The sequence below is a fragment of the Carassius gibelio genome, chromosome B8, assembly GCF_023724105.1.
Source record: "Carassius gibelio isolate Cgi1373 ecotype wild population from Czech Republic chromosome B8, carGib1.2-hapl.c, whole genome shotgun sequence".
Classification (NCBI taxonomy): domain Eukaryota; kingdom Metazoa; phylum Chordata; class Actinopteri; order Cypriniformes; family Cyprinidae; genus Carassius; species Carassius gibelio.
Window position 1 is genome coordinate 641,670 of NC_068403.1, and position 21,034 is coordinate 662,703.

Sequence of the window (21,034 nt, forward strand, 5' to 3'; positions counted from 1 at the left end):
GACCCTTTAATGCATTGATGATGCCCGCTCAGTGCTGACGGATCAGGGCTGTGGAGATCTTCATCTCAGTCTGTTATCTGATGCTACAATCCCATCTGCAAGCACTCTGAGGTCATAAACTTGCTAAAACAATAGCGGGCGAGCACACGCCGGGTTCATGTGAATGCGCCTCTTGATGCTCTCTGCAGATGCGACTCGAGGGCAAGAGCAGCGTAAACCAAAAGAGAAAAGAGAAAGAACCGAGTGGAGAGCCAAACAGAAAGAGCCAGTGTTTGTGAAGAACGGAGGACGAGCTGTTCGCTCCAAGACACTGGAGACGTCTTCATCTGAACACTGAGATCACTGAGGAGCTTCACAATGACCCTTCAGCTCTCTCTCTCACACACACACACACACACACACACTCACACACACACACACACACACACACACACACACACACACACACACACACACACACACACACACACACACACACTCACACACACACACACACACACACACACACTCACACACACACACACACCCCATCTGAACACACTCATGATTGTTATTCACTGACACTGCCTTAACTGGATGAGGATCTTCTCAAGGTGAGGGAACATCAGTGTGTGTGTGTGTGTGTGTGTTTGTGTTTGTGTGTGTGTGTGTGTACCTCCCTGCATTGTCAGCATGATCATGAAAGTGGGCGGGACTGTATGCAAATCATGTCACAGCTGTGGGACACCTGGGATGGAGGGGGAGGAGCTCTCTCATTATAGATGAAGCTGCTGCTGCTCTTTTTTTAGCTTCACTAACCTACATACATGAGAACACACACACACACACACACACACACACACACCAGCTGTGACATCACTTCCTCCAACTAACCTCTCCAGGGATCCTCAGACAATCACGTATGAGTGTCTGACCTCTGACCTTTGTGTCAGGTGAGACTTTCACTGAAATCAAATGCTAAGCACTATATGAACATATACATATTAGTGTCTCATGAGCACAGAAGCAGTCATCAGTGTCACAGACGTATATTTGTAGAAATACACAACAATACATATGAGTCATTAGGATATTAAGTAAAGATCATGTTCATGAAGATATTTTATAAGTTTCCTACTGTAAATATATCAAAACTAAATGTTTGATTAGTAATATACATTGCTAAGAACTTCATCTGAATAACTTTAAACATGATTTTCTCAATATTTAGAGTTTTTTGCTCCCTCAGATTTTCAAATAGTTGTATCTCAGACAAATATTGTCCTCCGAACAAACCACACATCACTGAAAGATTATTAATTCAGCTTTCAGAAGATGTATAAATCTCAATTTCACGTAATGGACCCTTCTGACTGGTTTTGTGCTCCTGGGTCTCATACGTACACGTCTATACGATGACAGCATTAATGCTTTTGAATGGGAACAGTAATGTAAGTGATCTTGTAAATGTGTTAATTAAGCTCAGTAATCAAGCATGCACTCATTAGGCCGCGTCCTCTCATGTTCACTGAGGAATCACTCATTCTGAAGTGCTGCTGTTAACAGGATTCATCAGGAAATCATTTCCTCGGAGACAGAAAATCCATCTGACCTTCAGCTCGGGCTGAAATGAGCTCTTAAGAGAAGCGAGGTCTTCCTCAGAGCACCTGATCCCTGCGGATCTGAGACACACACAGCATCTGATCAATCTGAGCCTCACACACCAGACAGATCTCAGCCATGGTTTGATCAGATAATAATAATGCACATTTAAATAGTAGATTAAAAAGTATTTATATGTTTATCTGCATGTCATGTGATCATTAACTGAAATAAGAGTCACATGAACGTGATCGTGTTGATAAATTATCAAAATATTAGCTTGAAATCTCAGGGCAACTTAAAAAAAAAAATATATATATATATATATATATAAAAATAAAGGGTTTAACTAACCTAGGCTATAATAACATTGTAAGAACATTATTTTAAAATTAAAAAATAATAATAATAAAAAAATTGTGATAAAAATGTTATTTAAAGGGTACAAAAATGTTTCTTATTTACTTTATTTTGACCCAAAATATAATGTAATTAGTACATTTATTTAAATATTCTGAGAACATTAAAATGCACAGCTTACGTTTTGTGATTATAAAGTTATTTAAAGGTTACAAAAGGTTTCTTAATTATTCTCATAACTTTATTTGAACATGTATTTTGAATATTCTAAGAATATTTAAATGTTCAGTTTTTGTGTTGTAATTAGAAGGCTATATAAAGAACAAACATCATCGAAAGGATATTCAGAAAATGATTCAAGAATATTTTCTCTCCTCTTTGAGAATGACAAATTTCAGTTATAAGTGCGTTCCATAAGCATTACTGTAAGAATGTTATTTAACAGTTATATAACTTTAAAAATGTTCTCTGTTAGCTGGGACAGACTGATAAAACATTGTTTTTTTTTCAGAAGAGATGATGCATTCTGGGTTCGAACACGGCGGACTCAGAGCGAGCTTCCTTCAGGAGACAAGGTCACGGCCTTCAGCAGAAAACTCCCAACAAACTGTGCTGCCTGTGACAGATGATCTGCTTTCTGAAACACGACTGAGAGCTCAGAAACACGTTCACACAGGCTCACTGGGTCTCGCTTTGTTGTGGTTGGAGGGATTTGAGCAGCTCGTATCACTTCAGCAAACTCATGCTTCTCAAGCAGCTTCACGCTCTTTATGCCTCAGAGTTTCACAAGCCGAGGCAAAGTAGAGCGTCTCGTTTTGATCCCGGTGCCAGCAGCTTTATCCCCGCTTACACCCCTCCATCGCCACGGTCCAGGGATTTACTCCACGCCGGAGGTCTGAACATCACATGGTCTGGAAAACTGCTCATTTCAGATGTAAACATGACGTCCATTAACAGGCCAGTCTGGTGCTGACCTACATCACTGTATGATTGAGTTACAGTCAGAGTCTCATGGAAGTGTGTGATAAACTACTGACTCCATCAACACTTTCACTCTTACACAAGACACATTACAGACCTCCACACACTTCCACAGTTGATTGATTACCTTAATTGCAATTGTAAATATATATATATATATTAATTGTATGTTTAAATATGGAAAAATAAGGCATTATCTAATCAAATATTGCTGTAGCTCAAATATTAGATTGTGATGCAAGCAAAGGCAGGGACATTGGTTCGATTCCCAGGGAATGCATTTACTGATGAAATGTATACCTTGAATACAATGAGTCACAATTATACATTTCTCTTTTATGACCAAAATCATTAGGATATTAAGTAAAGATCATGTTCCATGAAGATATTTTGTAAATGTACTACCGTAAATATATTATTAAACCATACAAACAAACCAATAACAAACCATACATCAATTTAAAGTGCATTTATTTAGCATTATGACGTATAGATAATAATTTAGAAAAATAGAACCTTGTGACTGATTTTTATGGTCCATAAAATGGTCCATATTTGAATGCTCTTATAGACATATTCCAATCAGGTTTTAGGTCTCTTCATCGTACAGAATCCACCCTTCTTAATGTTTACAATGATATTCTATTGGCAGTTGATTCAGGAAAGGTAGTTATTCTTATTTTACTTGATCTCACTTCACTTCTCACGCGCTTCTTTTGATACCGTTGGTGATGGTATTTTATTGCAGCGTTCGGAAGATGTTGGTCTTAAGGGTACTGCTCTAGGATGGTTTCAATCATAATTAAAAGATTCTGTAGATCTTTCTCGGTTTGTCTTGGAGATATCTGTTCTACATCAGCTAAATTACATAGAGGTGTGCCACAGGGGTCTATACTTGGGCCTATTTTATATTCATCGTATATGGGCCCTTTGGGCCCAATTTTTCATAAATATAATAGTATGTATCATTAATATGCAGATGACACTCAGTTATATATCCCAATCGATCCTTAGTGTTTAGGTGAGATAAGAGCCTGGTTGGCAAGCAATTTTCTTCATCTTAATACTAATAAGACTGAGTGTGTTGTTTTTGGACCTTCTTCTGCTTCCAAGGAATGATAAGTAGGTTGGCTGCTATGAAGATAAGTGTTTCAGATCATGTCAAGAATTTTGGTGTTATAAAGTATTCAGCCTTAGCTTGAGATAAACAGGTTACTAGTGTTGTGGCTTTTATCAACTCAGAATCATTTGTAAACTGAAAACATTTCTCTTTTTCAAGGATCTGGAGACTATTATTTGTGCCTTTGTGTCATCACACATCGATTACTGTAATACTGTATATACACTGTAGGTATTTCACAGGGTCAGTTATCTCGTCTTCAATTAATACAAAATACTGCAGCCAGACTTTCGACTTTCACATCAGAAGATTCTTCATGTTCCCAAAAGGAGATTAAAGTCAAAGGGTGATACGGCTTTCCTCGATTATGGAACCCTCTCCTAATGTACATGAAATATTCCCCATCAGTGGATGCTTTTAAATCTAGATTGAAATCGAACCTTTTGTGGTAATGGTTTTAGAATTAACTAGAGGGAACAGGTTTTACATTTTAATGTTGAATCTTGTTTGTGAGACTGTATGTAATGTTGCTGGAAAGGTCACTTTGGTCAACTGCAGTTGTTTTAAATATGCTATAGAATTTTTTTTTTTTATTGTATTGTGTTTTATTAATGCAAATGTAGATTTTGCAATAATTTGCATACATTACCAGCACATAAATGTCTGAAGATTGGATAAAGCCAGGTTCAAAAATTTTTGATTTTGTTGACAGTTAAAGGTTTTTTCCAAAGGGAATTTTGGGTTTAACTTTTTATCACTCCATAAACCAGAAAATACTGCCAAGAAAAAAAAAGACAGAAAAAAATTGTTGCATAATCATTTGTGAATTAAATATGAACATACCTTCAGAATATAGAGAGGAATAAAACAGTGTAGTCTGGTGTTTGTTAGAAATCATTAAAGATATGTATTGGGATTTAAATCTACAGACACAAATAGATAGAAGTGCAATAAAATAAACAGTTTTGGATGTTTTCTCTCCACTACTCTGAAACAAACATTTTATGAAAAGCCAAACAGACCCAAATCTCAAAACTGATCGTTGCATAAAAACACAATGTTTTGCCTGTAGCGTCCATGTGGGACATGTATCTAAAATCTGACTTTTATTGCAATGAAAATCTGAACAGGGATTGCAGTGAAACATCTTGAGAGTGAAATGTCACGGGTTATGAATGTGATTTATTACGAGGCACCGACTCCTCCTCTCGCTGGTAGGGTTCAAAGAGAAGTAAATGTGATTTATTCAGGATCTTCTGAGGTTTGACTCCAGCTTTAGTTACCCACTCACAGCTGACGTCAATTAAACGGCTGCTTTATTCAACTATACGAGTGAAATGGTCATTAGCAGATATCAGATTCTGGAGGTTCAGGATTTCTGTCTGTGAATCAGCGGCGTTCGCTCAGATCTGCATCACAAGTGTAAACAGCTGAGTTCTGGAGGTCAAAGCCTTTGTGTGGATCTCCGCTGATTCAGTCTCTGTTTACAGAACACAAAGTGGGTAGTTAGTAACTAAGTTCACTAACAGTGAGGACAAGAGCCTTGAGCAAACAGAGCATGTTGAGACAGAGACACAGGACACCTGAGACCTTCTGTGATCATGTCTGAAGACGGGCGTCTGGAAGGGCCACACAGGGCTCCAGAGCGATTCTTATCGGTGTGTTTATTCATGGTTAGAGATCCTCAACAATCGAGTCTTTGCTGCGGAGATGCCAAACCCTCATGTGACGACGTTTACCTAAAGCACTCATCATAGCGTGAACACATCCGTCTCACGTTTCACAAAAAACACAAGCTCTGCGACAAGAATCTGAAATGTTTTTATTACTTTTTTCCATTTATTAAAGAGAATTTCTTTACAACATACATTTAGCCGTGAATCAGATGTGGGAGAGGGCCGGTGACGAAACCATATCATACAAGAGAACAAACTGCACTTCCAAAGTCTAGAAAGGCACCAGCTCGGAAACCTCGAGCTCCGTTCGCTTCGGCCGGAGCGGATCGATTCAGAGGATCGGGTGAAGTCAACATCTACAAAGCCAAAACTAGTTCCTGGACGTCAAGTTCAATAAAACGTGTGTCAAAATAGTTAAATAACAATCCCTCATATTACATCACAACCATAGAGCTAGAAAATTATATTAATCGGAATCTGTCACAAACATTAATCTGTTTCCTAATATTATCGGAGTGCATATCTACACAGGAGCCAGCCTGTATTCACTGCCTAAAAACTGTGTTTGATCGTATACATTAGAAAGTTTGTGTGTGTTTGGGAGAAACGTATATCTGATTGGTTCGTGTGTTTTTCTCTTATTGCCTTGAAGCAGCCCGATCCACAGATACACAACAAGTCATCTACACACAGTGTTAAACATCATCTTGACTTGGTGAAAAGTAAAAAAAAGACAAGGGAAAACAAAAGCAAACATTCTTCCAGCACGACGAGAGGGCCGACTCTGACGAATCATTGGCACAATCAGAAATCAAGCACAAAGCCATTTGTGGTTAGCAAAGGGACCAGAGTCGACAACGACAACACCTACATTCTTCAATTACGTGTTTTTTTTGTTTCTTTTTGTATAATCAAACGAGGGAAACAAACGTCATCATAAGAACTACAACAGTTAACAGCTAACAAATGCTTCACTACTCAGGGGTGTAAGGCACAAATTTACAGGTGGAAGGAGAAAAACAGACTTGTTTGGACATGAACGAGAAGAAACCGTACGTCTGAAAGCGTCTCAAGAGCGGCTAGAATGGCACTCGGATGGACTTTCTATGAAGAGGTGAGATTCAGGAGTTCCTGTCTGGGCTGTAAGCTCTACCCACAAGCCCCTCTGGCACGGCTCGAGAAATATTCCTTCCATACGGAGGCTTCCGGAGTCGTCTCTGACTTCGCTTAGCAACTTCCGAAGAGTTAGTGGACAGAAGTACTGGCTCCAGTTTAATGACTTTAAATAGATTAATTCAAACTAAAATGATCATTCCCGTCTCAGTCGAGCCTAAAAGAGACGTTCTCTCTGCAAAAGCACTTTATTAAAAAATAAATACAACCCGCTATTAGTATTAACAGTCACATGTTATTTAGTCAACATTTTCAGTAGACGTGTTGAACTCTTGCGCGAAGGCAGAACTCGATTGCTTTGTCCAGTAACAGTAACGCTGAGACAGGTGGCGGCTTTTCACAGTTTTCATTGTAAACTCCAGCTTCTATTCCCGGCTGAACTCGCTGTGCATCCAAGTGCTTGATAACCACGGCGTCTCTCTAAATTCTGCGCCTGTCTCCGGTGTGCTTTTGGCAACAATGCGGCCACCTTCCCAGCCGGAGTTCCTCCTTTCCGGGAACAGAGATGCATCAGCCTGAGCTGGACATGTATATACATAACAAACAAAAGAAAAGTGAGTTGCATTTCCTGTACACAGCTGTACAAAGCAGACGCACTTTCACGTTCCCCATCATCCCGCAGCAATCGATTATGTGCAGGAGTCTCCAGACTTGGCTTTTGTGGTAAGGGACACCAGATTGGGTTTAGGAGGAACGTCAGGCTTGAGATGCCTGGAGAGAGAGCCGTACGAGCTCAGGCTGGGATGGCGCGACAGACCGAGGATCGGCGGCGGGGAGGTGATGTGCATGGAGTCCACGCGCTGCGGAGCGGGCGGAGGAGGCGTCTCCACACGGAAACTGTGGTTCCTGGACATGTGGGATGAGTTGGATGAGTTGGTGTTGTGCTGTTTCTTGAGGCCCGAGCTCATGGGATAGCCGCGGCCGTACACAGACGAATGCATGTCCAGCCTCTTGCCCATCTGAGGAACCATGGTTCCCAGAGACGCCTCTCGCTGGGGGACTCTTGGAGGCGCTCTCTCACCATCTGCCAAGCTCGGGCTCTTGAGGGACTTGTATTCCAGCGTGGCGGCCTGGTCATCGGTGAGCTCTCCGCGGTGCGGTTGCTCTACATACTCATGTTGGTGTTGGGGCAGAGGCAGCACCACCACGCTGGGGATGTGACCCGGAGACGCCCGCAGCGGCAGGTCCGTGGGGATGACCACAGAACCCATGGAGGACAAGTCTTTGGTGCAGGCGTTGATCAGGTTCTGGTTGCGTTCCCATTCGCGGCTGCCTCGGCTGGGTTTGCGGCGCGGCTGCATGGGCGTGGATTCGGGCGTGGGCAGACCGGTCAGATCCAAGTGCTGGTCAGCTTTGATAAGCATCTTTCCGTTGGCCAAGCGGCCATTGTGCATGAGCGGGGTCAGAATGGCCTCCGGTCGTCCGTCCTTGGCTTGCGTCTCGAACAGCCCCGTCAGCTTGGTGACGCTGTTCATGGATCCCCGTCGGGACTGGACCGAGTCCTTGTCTTTGCGGCCGGGCAGCTCGAAGTCCCTTCGCCGGTGGTCACACACACAGTACACCACGACGCCGGAGAAGATGGCGCCCATGACGAAGGCGAGGATGACGGCGATGGCCAGGAGCGTGATGGGAACCATCTGATCACGATCTCGGTGGTACGTCTCACGGATCACTCCTGCAAACAGAGTTTCATAATGTGTTATTATAGAACAGTTTACAAAGTTCATCTACAATGCAAAACTATGGCCGTTCACACAAAATGCATTTTCCCATTTCGTTGCAATGCTTTTCCATCATTTTTTCCCATGCAAACATGCACTAGATGGCTAGGGTGATCATACAGGCCATTTTTACAGACACATTTTTGCCAGATTACTATATTGCCTAAAATAACCAGGTTTCGGCTGCGCAGATCAATCATTATTCTGCGTAGATCCCACCTTCTCATGCGCCATGATTGGTCAGTTATGTACAATGGCTGCATGTTATTGCTCGATCATTACCTTTAGCAAGTAAGAAGGAAAACAGACCCAACTTAAGAGTTGGGATGCAAATGCCTCTAAGTGCCGTCTGATATTTTCTTCTAAAATGAGCATTTCTCTTGAACTCCAGTTTATTTTGAGTTATTTCATTTTAATGTCAGTGAAAATAACATTTACTGGCATTAAAGTGAAACTACTGAACTTACACATAGGAACCTGATTAAAAAACGCTAATTTTAGAAGAATATTTAGAATGGTACTTAGGGGCTTTTGCATCTGAACTCCTCAAATTCAGAGATTTTTCCCCCATACCAGTCATTTTACAAAGCAAAACATGTTCTGTGTGAGTCATCCTTTGATGCATGCTTAAAATCAGGACTGCTGGATTAATCTGCAATACAGTTGAGATAAAACTACCGTCTTGATATCGAAAGGAGACAAATGCATTCATTTAAACTCATGGATGAAGCTGCACTATTGTATTGAGAAATGCTAAATAATGTTAGCACATCAGCGTAGATGTCTTAATCTATTCAATAGCCTAGGAATTAAGTTACATTCCCAAATCCTCAGCAGATCGGCCTTTTACAATACACACAGGTGCTGCTATATTTCCACAGAGGCAAATAAATCCACTGTTTTACAGTTGTTGCAAACTCATAAAAGCTAATCCATTAGATGAGGCAGGAGTGCGGTTCATTGGGGAGCCTGGACACACACACACACACACACACTCACACGGCTAGCGTAGGTCGAGATTTTAGAGATGTTTAATGCACTCGAAGTCTTGTATCATTTTGAATATCCATGGCTCTTATGTGGGCTTTACAAAACGCTCCAGATCTTCTGAAGGAGTCTCTCTCTAAGATGACAAAACGCCGTCACGCGTCTGATCTGAGGGGCGCTTCTCTCTTTTAACTTCACTCTCATTGTTCCTCTCAGGAGACGTTCTTCCTCACAGTCTGTTTGATGTTTCATGCGTCTACTGTACGATACCCTTGAGAAATGACACGGCTCTACCGGATTCCTTTTCATGTCTTTTTTCATGAGAAGGACCACAATGTGTTCAGTATATAAAGCTGTTAGCACAACCAATTTATATGTGACCCTGGACCACAGAACCAGTCATAAGCGTAAATATTCTGAAATTAAGATTTAAACTTCATAAATATTTGAATAAAATAGCTTTCTATTGATGTGTGGTTTGTTAGGAGGACAATATTTGAAAATCTGGAATCTGAGGGAGCAAAAAAATCTAAATATTGAGAAAATCATCTTTAAAGTTGTTCAGATGCAGTTCTTAGCAATGCATATTACTAATCAAAAATTACATTTTGATATATTTACGGTAGGAGATTTACTTAATATCTTTATGGAACATGATCTTTACTTAATATCCTAATGATTTTTGTCATAAAAGAGAAATGTATAATTGTGACTCGTACAGTATATTGTTGTCTATTTCTACAAATATACGTCTATGACACTGATGACTGCTTCTGTGCTGCAGGGACACATGTGGTTTATTCAAGTGCATCTAGAGACACGTGACGTGATGGTCAGAGCTGGACTGGTTTGGCTGAAGATCCAGCACAGATGAAGACTCTTCTACATCTCCTGAAGGTTAAAAGCTCTTGAACTGAGGGCGAGGAGAGCACCCCCAGCACTCAGAAAACCTTTGAAGATTCTTTCTGTCCTTAATGCACTGTTACTCAACTTCAAAGAACCATAAAAAGGATGAAACCAGGAAAAACAGGAGGGCTGCAGATGGACCCTTTCCACAAAGAGTTTCAGGGTTGAGTTTAATCTCATGATGACATACACTGGATTTGGACATGTCTGAAATATTGCATTAACTGATATGACACAGGATATTATTCAGCATTATCATTAGTAAGGTTAAAATGGCAACTATTATAGTGACTAAAAAACGAATCAATAGTGTGGATGAACAACAGACTCCATCTGAGGATGTCCTCATGATCAGGGTTGCCATGTCCGTGGTTTTAATGCAGAACTGGGCTTCTTTTATACAGCTGTCATGGGTTGTGTTTCTAGTCTGTAGGTTAAAGCAAAAACATTCGCTATTTTTTATGATTTGTTTTTGGTTAGCCAAGAAAGTTTCCTTAACATTCCCATTAGAAAGTTTTCTTAACATTCCCAGAAAATTAGTTTTTGGTTCTTGGAAACATATTCTAACATTAATCTAACGTTGTCCTGACATTAGATTTTTGATTCCCCAAAAAATTACCAAACGGGATTTAAAAACTAATGTAAGGGGAACATTCTGTGTTCGCTGAGAGTTGGGAAGGTTACTTTGGAAATCTAAAAGAAATCTAACAGATTACAGATTACAAGTTACAATATTTACTGATTACATTTGATTACTTTTCTACAGAATGTTTTCAATTGTTAATAATATTGTTTAATCTTACAGTAAAACTCAACACTGATTAATCTCAGACTTTCATAATCCTTCATCACTTGAATTAAGATTATAATAATTAATTTTAAAGCACAGCCACCAAATAATATCAGACTTTAGTGCCTTTTTGCTGTACTTTGAGATTATTTTGAGGTTAAATACTGAGTTAAAATCATAACAATAAATATTTAAATAGCTATAATTTATTTTTTAAATGAAATTATGTAATTCTGTTACATGTAACAAGTTACTCCCCAACACTGTAAACAGCAGAAGTGAACAGATCCAGCAGATCCACATGGATTCTTCATTTCTTCACAGACAGACACTCCATCTTCAACACCAGATCTGACCTTTATGTTGAACGTGTTTATGCTTCTTCTTTACAATATAAAACACTTGCTGTGATCCCTTGTATCTCACAGACATTTGTAAGTGTCCAAATACTATTAAAATAGAATGAACAATCCATTCAGATGCAGAAGCGCTCTGTTTTTAATGGCTGTTTTCCTCACAGGGTGCTCGGAGCGGATCGTCAGCAGAACAAAGCTCACGCAGGCATTACACATCTGAATTTCATGAGACGTCACTCCTGACAATTAGACGTGTTAGAGCTTCACCGGCACAATCCTGCAGCCGAGCGCATGTAAATAAGACCATTCCTGCGTGAGACTGAGACGCGTGACGTCTCACACACACACACACACACACACACACACACACACACACACAGACACACACACTCTCTCTCTTTCTCTCTCTCTCTCACACACACACACACACACACACACACACACAGCTGCTGCCGTTATCTGTAAAGCCACTGAACGATTGTTTAAAGAGGAACCCATTAAATCTGTTAATCAGCTGAATGTCTGAAATTCCGAGCATTTCCTTGAACCGAATCCTTGAGCATTAAAGCATCAGAAGCAGCTGCTCACTGACTGTGTGTTCATCCTCAGCACAGCACACGGCATGAGCTCGTGTTCAAGATCATTCACTACATCTCACCTTTTACCATCTAGATGAGATGATTTAAGGTCTCAGGAGACGCTGTGATGAGATTACAGTGGTGTGTGCAAATATCATTATGTAATATATATCTCTTCAGAATGAATGTATTTCTAGTTACCGCAGCCAATTAAACGTGCAGAGGAATGAGTGAATAATACACAATCTGTAATATTGAAATAGTACTAGTATTCTTCCACCTGTTTAACTCAGAAACACTGCTTTCCTCACGACTGTGTCTGACAGAGTAAATGAGCAGCAGTACCAGGGTAAACAGTGTTTTTGCAGCTGATTATGTGTGGATCAGGCCGTGGGTGTTTTAAAAGGCTTTGTCTCCAGATTGAGGTCAGTGTATAGAGGACTTACATCTGCATCTTATTCACCGCCGCAGCTATATAGACTCTATTCATTAATGTGACGAGCAACCGCTGACGGGTGTTCAACACACACACACAAACACACACAGAGACACACACACACACACACACGCACACACATGCACACACACACACACACTTACACACAACCTAAATAACAACAAAATTTAAAATACAATAAAATAGAATTTATAAAACATTTTAACAGTAATAATTTAATAGGACAAAAACGATTTAAAGGTCCCGTTTTTCTTGCTTTTTGGAAGCTTTGATTGTGTTTACAGTGTGCAGTATGACGTGTTCATGTTTCGCGTGTAAAAAAACACAATTCGCCTATCTGTATACCGCTGTTATCACTGTCATAAAAACGGGCTGATGTCTTCCTTGTTCTATAAAGCTCCTCCTTCAGAAATACGTGACGAGTTCTGATTGGGCCAGCGGTTCCTGTGTTGTGATTCGACAGCAGCTGAGCGCACGCTGCCCTCCTGGAAACGTGATTGGGCTAGAACGCACGAGCTGGAGATGTATTTATAATCACAGGAGCGTTTTTACTGATGAGATGTGCATGAAAATCACATTCGTTTTTTTGCACAGCCCTAACATCTAGTTAACAAAACCTTTGTGTAGTAAGTTACAGAAACTGTTAAACGCACCAACTTAAATAATAAAATACACTTACCGGTTGTGGTCCATAAACAACACCTTCTCCAGACAAAGAGGGAACTGGTCCATCTTTCAGGAATAATCTTTGTCCGAATCCGGCATTAAACTGATTGAGATTGAGGAAGCTGTCCTCAGCAAAATGTGCTGCACATAGTTTTACATGTGGATTATAATTTTCGGGAACCGAGTTAAACTTAAATTGTAACCATTAGTCTCCAAGTACAGTATCCAAACAAAGATGATTGGACTCCGAGATGAAAATAACAGTGTTTCAACGACCTGGCGACAAACGCAAATGCAGCTCTTCCTCTTCTCCGTCGGAGCGTAACAAGACCACGCCCCCTTTTTGTGTATTCATGTGGCCGGAGGTTAGTCAAAAAACTGTTTTAGTGACATCATTACAACAGGAACTAGAGGGATGTAGTCCAAACGGGTCGTTTGATGTAGGCAAATTTTGTTAAATAAAATATCTCGCTTGGCATTGAACTTTAAGCTTTAGAATTTTACAGATATTATATATACTCTAACAACAACAACAACATTACACTTACTAAAGTTTAAAACATTGTATCACGAAGAACGGGACCTTTAAATGACAAAAGCATATTAAACTTACATTAAATAAAAACTGAAAATATACAAATAAAAACTAGGTTCAATAGTATAAAGTGTATAAAACAACAGCAGCACAAACACACATGTACGTTTTACTGAAGTAATCGTGGTTTATGCTGATATATGAGTATAAACTGGAAGACTCGTGTGAATCATGTGAATCATGTGATAACTGATTCACTCTCTGACAGTCCAGCTGCACAAAAGAACGAATGCAAATGTCCTTCGTGTGTTTGACTGCATCTGATTAGTGTTCAGCCGCCTGCTGACATCACATCAACACTGTGTACTGCTCTGTGTGTGTGTGTGTGTGTGTGTGTGTGTGTGTGCAGGAACAAAAACCCCAGAGACGCTCCTGTGTGTGTGTGTGAGAGCGAGAGAGTCTGTAATTGACCTATAAATTATAGGCACAGAGGAGGATGGGGCGAGCGAGAGCCACAGGTCTGCAGAGAGTGAGAGAGAGAGAGAGAGAGAGAGAGAGACGCATCTACTGGTTGAGCGGGAGGAGGGCGAGACACTAGATTAAGGTTAGTCAAACGCTGTGGCTACAGAAAAGGTTCAGCCTTGGAACGATCCATCGGGAGAATGAAGGTCCTGTGGAATCACAATGGCAGCAGATGGAGGAGGAGGGAGGATAAACACACACACACACACACACACACACAGCTTCTAATGTACTGTGAACACCAGCACAACCTGACATCTTCACCCAAAACATCAGTAAATCAAGAGACCACAGAGAACTGAGAGAAAAAATATAGACACTGTTTTTGGATAAAGAAATGAAGTCTATTTACGATATTCAATACTACTACTACCATGTAGAAAATCTGTACTGTTTAAATAATTGTTTCACATTAATGTTATTTAATAATATGTAAAATGTATATCTTATTAATAAAATGTTGATTTTGAATTACAGTAATGTAATAATGAATATACTTTCACAGGCATTTATGTAATTTAAGAATTTATTGCAGTCTTTTCAGTCTTTTCAGAACCAAATCTGAATCAACATCGATCTGAACACTACTGTCTTCTCCAGAGCTGAAACTCTCGTATTTAATGAAGTTTCCGTCCCTGATTGTTATTTTCTACTCTATCTCTGTGAAATCTGTTTTGTATAAAGTGCTATAGAAATACAGTAGACTTGAATATTTGTTGTTGATGTAGTGGTGAATTATGTTCACAGCACATCTGACCATCACAGGAGGGAGGGAGGGGGAGGAGCCTGCATGAGTATGTATGAGGGGGAAGAGCCTGTGTTAGTATTAATGAGGGGGAGGAGCTGGTGTGAGTATTAATGAGGGTGAGGAGCCTGTGCGTGTATTCATGAGGGAGAGAAGCCTGTGCGAGTATTAATGAGGGGGAGGAGTCTATGTGTGTATTCATGAGGGGGAGGAGCCTGTGTGAGTATTCATGAGGGGGAGGAGCCTGTGCGTGTATTCATGAGGGAGAGAAGCCTGTGCGAGTATTAATGAGGGGGAGGAGTCTATGTGTGTATTCATGAGGGGGAGGAGCCTGTGTGAGTATTCATGAGGGGGAGGAGCCTGTGCGTGTATTCATGAGGGAGAGAAGCCTGTGCGAGTATTAATGAGGGGGAGGAGTCTGTGTGTGTATTCATGAGGGGGAGGAGCCGGTGTTAGTATTAATGAGGGGGAGGATTTGGTGTGAGTATTATTGAGGGGGTGGAGTCTGTGTGTGTATTCATGAGGGTGAGGAGCCTGCATGAGTATTCATGATGGGGAGGGGTCTGCATAATTATTCATGAGGGGGAGGAGCCTGTGGGAGTATTCGTGAGGGGGAGGAGTCTGTGTGTGTATTCATGAGGGAGAGAGGTCTGCATGAGTATTCATGAGGGGGAGGAGCCTGCGAGAGTATTCATGAGGGGGAGGAGTCTGTGTGTGTATTTATGAGGGGGAGGGGTCTGCATGAGTATTCATGAGCTTGGTAATATGTTAAGCAGAAAGGAAATATCTGAAGAGCGTTTGCCACAATAGTCTGAAAAAAGCAAAAGCAGTGAACAGAAAAGCCATGCATTATAAAGCAAACAATATAATCACACAGATCCAGCAGAACTCAGAGCAACCCATAATCAATCATAAATGAACAAAGCCTTTGAGAAGAAGCTGATGTGATGTGTGAGGCTGGGTTCAGTACCGCGGTAAACGCTGTAACCCAGGCTCAGACGTCAGCAGTAATGTGTTTCTGCCATTGTGTGTTGAACACGTGAGCTGCTTCCAGCGCTGATGTCTGTCAGGAGATTAAACGCTTCGTTACTGATAATCAATGTGTGCTAAAGAGCTCAGCGCATCGATCCGATAAGCGCTGCAATCGTTCTGTCGTTCAAGTTTATACTGTACGCGGAATGATGTCAAATACAGGCTAACTAGAGTTAACTAAAACTGTAGAAAACTATACTGTCACTTAAAATAAAGTGTATAGTTATGCTCATGAGACTGATGCTGTGATTTAGAGTAAAATACAACATATTTCCTATATCTCCAACAGTAACTCAATGTCAAGATCATGAATTTGATTCTCTTTGGTTAAAAGCATGATCTGTCAGATGCATCCTTGTAAAGATGTCATTTGACTCTGAATCTGACTCTGAATCTGAACTGACTCTGAATCCGTCTCTGAAACTGAATCTGAATCTAACTCTGAATCCGACTCTGAATCCGAATCTGACTCTGAATCTGACTCTGAATCTGACTCTGAATCCGACTCTGACTCTGAATCCGACTCTGAATCTGACTCTGACTCTGAATCTGACTCTGAATCCGACTCTGAATCTGACTCTGACTCTGAATCTTACTCTGAATCCGACTCTGAATCTGACTCTGACTCTGAATCCGACTCTGAATCTGACTCTGAATCTGAATCCGACTCTGAATCCGACTCTGAATCTGACTCTGACTCTGACTCTGAATCTGAATCTGACTCTGACTCTGACTCTGAATCTGACTCTGACTCTGACTCTGACTCTGAATCTGACTCTGAATCTGACTCTGACTCTGAATCTGACTGTGCGAGGGTTTGGCGTGTGTCTGCAGACGCTGGAAGCAGCTGGTTTCCTCCACAGGTTGATCGTTCCCAGGCTTACCGGCGCTCTCCTGCTGCGTCTCGGAGGGAGTGGACACATGCGGGTCACTCAGATCGCCCCGCGGCTCGGACTCTTTCGGCTTGACCCTGCGACCCCGGAGCAGAGGGCCCCCGGCGGAGAGAGGAGGGACGGTGGTGAGGAGTCCTGCTGGAGCACAGCACACATCAACATCTGTCTCACACACAACACACACACCTCGTATCTCACATCATCTCTGTTCCACCTCCACTGATTGATTTATTTGCTGATTATGTGTGTAACTAGACGAGTAATTTACAATAAGCTGCTCATAATCACAGAAAAAACTCCATGATGTTAGACTCGTGTATGACCTGAAGATGAACTACACTCTTAAAAGTGCTTAAAAAGTGCTTCACATCGATGCCATAGAAGAACTATTTTTGGTTCCACAAAGAACCATCTCTTTCTTACCTGTTTATAATCTGAAGAACCTTCTTCCACCACACAGAAGCTTTTGTGAAACAGATGTTAAAGGTTCTTTATGGAACCATTTAGACACAACAGGTTCTTCTATGGCATGGTGAAGCACCTTCATTTTTATTAAGAGCGCATTAGCTCAAACGTTCACATGAAATTAAACCAAATGCTGCAATGATTATCAAGACGAAACCAACCCAAATCAATCTGACCTAATTTAAGATATATAATTGTATTCTATATATATTATGTAAACAATATTATTTAGATTAATAAATTGTTATTTAATTTTTTTTTTAATAACAACAAATTTTTTCTTGAAACAAAACAAACCAAAATAAATTGATTTATCTATACACATAAAAAACACAATTAATATTAATATTAATGTTGATATTTTTACAGTACACACACACACACACACACACACACACACACACACACACACACACACATATATATATATATATATATATATATATATATATATATATATATATATATATATATACACACATACACACACACAATGTTTGGTCACGTTGAGCATTAACTGGCATATTTTGGACATGTGAATATGTTGTTAAACTCTTGAAGTCTTCTAGGTCAGAGGGGTTTGGCTGAAGAAGTTTGTGAACCGCTGGACTAGTTTAACTCAGTTTAATCCACAGATAAACCTTCTCTGTGCCGGTGGCCGTTGTTTATCGTCTCCCAGCCGCAGTCATTAACATGATTTATTTAAGAAACGCCACGGGCCGCGAGATTAGTGTGACAGCTCTATTTTATAATTCATTTTCCACAGCCAGAGGAAGAGCCGGCGAGGAAGATGACACACATACGAGAGGAAATCAGCTCCCAGCAGCCAGCGTCCTTTAACTAGCGAAACAGAGCGAGAAGCCAGCCGTCCAGACGGAGGAATATGTGCTTATAAAGCTAAACGGACACACGTATAAGAGGTTTATGAAGGAAAAGGAAACATCAAACACATTCACACACAGAATAAATGAAGTACTGGAGCGACAGACACACAGATGCTAATGAAGCTCAGGAGAAGATGGTTAATATCACTAATAAACACCAGCGCATGTGATATGTAGGTCACAATCACTGCTTCAGCCAATCAGATTCACTCTGGCTGCCGGGGGAGGCCTGTCAATCATGTGCGTGTGTGTGTGTGTGTGTGTGTTTAGCCTGATTGTATTTCATGAATAATTTCTGCTGGTCTTGGGAGAAGCCCTGAGTGTTTATTCCCTGTAAACAGTCATTTGCATTCGACTGTTTCTAACCCACAATCTTTTGCTCTACGAAGCGCAGAGATCCTTCCAATTAGTGAATGAAAGGTCAGAGCGACTCTAACTACATCTACACACAGCAAACACTGGAGACACTGACCGCGTGCAGCATTCTGGGTAATATCGCTCACACCCTGCTGCCTGCGCTGATGCTCTACAAGAAAACGAGTCAGAGACATGAAACGGAGTCAGATAACCACGAGAGAGACGAGAGAAGAAGAGCTTTACTCACCATTGAGAGCCACGAACGAATCTGGAGACAAATGAAAAACTTGTTAATTGGTTGAAATGTAATTGTTTCTCTCTCTCTCTCTCACACACACACACACACACATCATTTATTACTGAATTAAACTAACAACACATTTAAAACTGCAGCAGCAGAAGATTTAACAGCATCATACCAGAGCTCAGAAATAACTCGAGTGTGTCTGAAGACGACTGAAGACTCGTTCACACCAGTGCTGATAACATAACCATAAATATGAAGATTTACCAAACGAAACTACACGTCCACATGACAACTACAATCCTTCTCTTAATCAGTGTTTGTGTCTTCTTTTCTAGTATAAATATATAAACCTTCTTGAATTAAGATGCATTCACTGTACAAGTAACATGACTTAAGATATTAAGTAATCCCAATGGGGTAAAAAAATTATAATCTTAATTCAAAGGTTAAACAAGAAAATGTTTTGCCCCCTTGGCAAATATTTAGCTTTTGTTTTTAAATAAATACTTTTACAGAAAAACAAGACATAATATCTTAAGTAAAAACACTAATAGCTGAAATTAACGAAATCTGTGTGCGGAACTGTTTTACTCCAATGTGAAATTCGAGATTGCATAAATTCATTTTAGAATGACAAAACTTCGCCAAAGATACGGCACTTAAACAATATAATTGAAATCACTGACGGCCAATCAGAATCCATTCTGCTGTACAGAGCTTGAGCATTTAAAGGGACAGACGATAAAACTGCAGTGTCATTGGGATAAACAAATGTAAAAAACTCTGAGAATATCAAGTCCAGGCAACAACAATAATGATAACGACAGTGTTGTTTTGTTGTTCAAGGATGTAAACTCGCATGAGCAACTTGAAAATGGAGAAGGGATACAGCTGCGGCTACTAGGCATCCCCACATAAATAAAGCATAATTAATCACAATGTATGACAATAATTACTGTTTTTGCATTATTGTAAGGGGTAGGTTTAGGGTTGGGGTAGGTGTAGAAGCTGTATCCCTTTTAGCCACAACCTTGAACATGAGTTAAATCTGTTAGTAAAACCCAAATTAATCCATTCTTATTATAATAGGAAATATTGGAATCAATTTTCATCTGATGAATAATTAAAACATTGACAGCCAATCAGAATCCATCCTGCTTTACAGAGCACAAGCATCTAATATAGTCGTCGCTGCAGTTCCTGGTGTGAACGAGTCCTCTTGTCAAGTGCAGAAGTGTGTGTGTGTGAGTGCAGCTGTGTGTGTGTGTGTGTGTGAGTGTGTGAGTGTGAGTGAGTGCAGCTGTGTGTGTGTGTGTGTGTATGTAAGTGTGAGTGTGTATGTGAGTGTGTGTGTGTGTGAGTGCAGCTGTATCTGATGAGCATCCAGCGCTCAGTAAACGGGTTCTGCTTACTTTGGCAGTCACCGAGTCCATCTGTGTTGCCCTGTTCCACGTCCTGTTCGAATGGCCATCTGTGCACACACACACACACACACACACACACACACACACGCAGTGAGCAAGTCACTTCAACACCTCTATTTCACACTCAATGACTTCAATCTCAACTACATTTTCAAACAATATTAATACATTTTTGAGTGAATCATTGTGTCATTCAAACAATATCATGAGAAAATGAAGCAGAAAACAGGATTGTGAATGTGATGTGAATATTTATAAAAACACAGATGTTTATTTCTGAAGTTTCACTGATGCTGGTTGGATTGTGATAAAGAGCGGCCCGTTATCATTCAGACTGTCCAATTTAAAACCAGACGGATGGCTGCCCTACTTCTTTCTCAGGGTCCATTTCATAAAAAGCTTTTTCTGAAACGATGGGGAAAGCATCAAGTCGAAAGCCTTTGAATTGCAGACACAGATCGTATCCCATAATCCTTCACTTTACAGAAATTGCACAAACCGATCTCACATAAGCTTTGTACGGCTCGCTTTCTGAAGTGGAAATCTCAATCAGAACAGAAATAATAATAACAGCGTAT

At 40.5% G+C, this 21,034-nt stretch overlaps 1 protein-coding gene across 5 annotated transcripts in view; it reads right to left on the bottom strand.

Annotated features, from left to right (window-relative positions):
* Window positions 1-5,841: 5,841 nt before the first annotated feature.
* LOC127963845 (semaphorin-6A) overlaps window positions 5,842-21,034 on the bottom strand; it is a 50,888-nt gene continuing 35,695 nt past the window's right edge. The window contains exons 16-20 of one of the 5 annotated variants that reach the window (XM_052563922.1): window positions 20,445-20,503; window positions 19,033-19,053; window positions 18,901-18,954; window positions 17,071-17,214; window positions 5,842-8,566 (exon numbers count right to left, since the gene is read on the bottom strand). In XM_052563922.1, the coding sequence (XP_052419882.1) occupies window positions 7,521-8,566; window positions 17,071-17,214; window positions 18,901-18,954; window positions 19,033-19,053; window positions 20,445-20,503 (1,324 nt within the window). In that variant the 3' untranslated portion in view covers window positions 5,842-7,520. Of the gene's footprint in view, window positions 8,567-8,657; window positions 10,933-17,070; window positions 17,218-18,900; window positions 18,955-19,032; window positions 19,054-20,444; window positions 20,504-21,034 lie in introns of those variants that run through there. The other 4 variants (XM_052563926.1, XM_052563923.1, XM_052563924.1 and 1 more) reach the window with 4 other exon arrangements.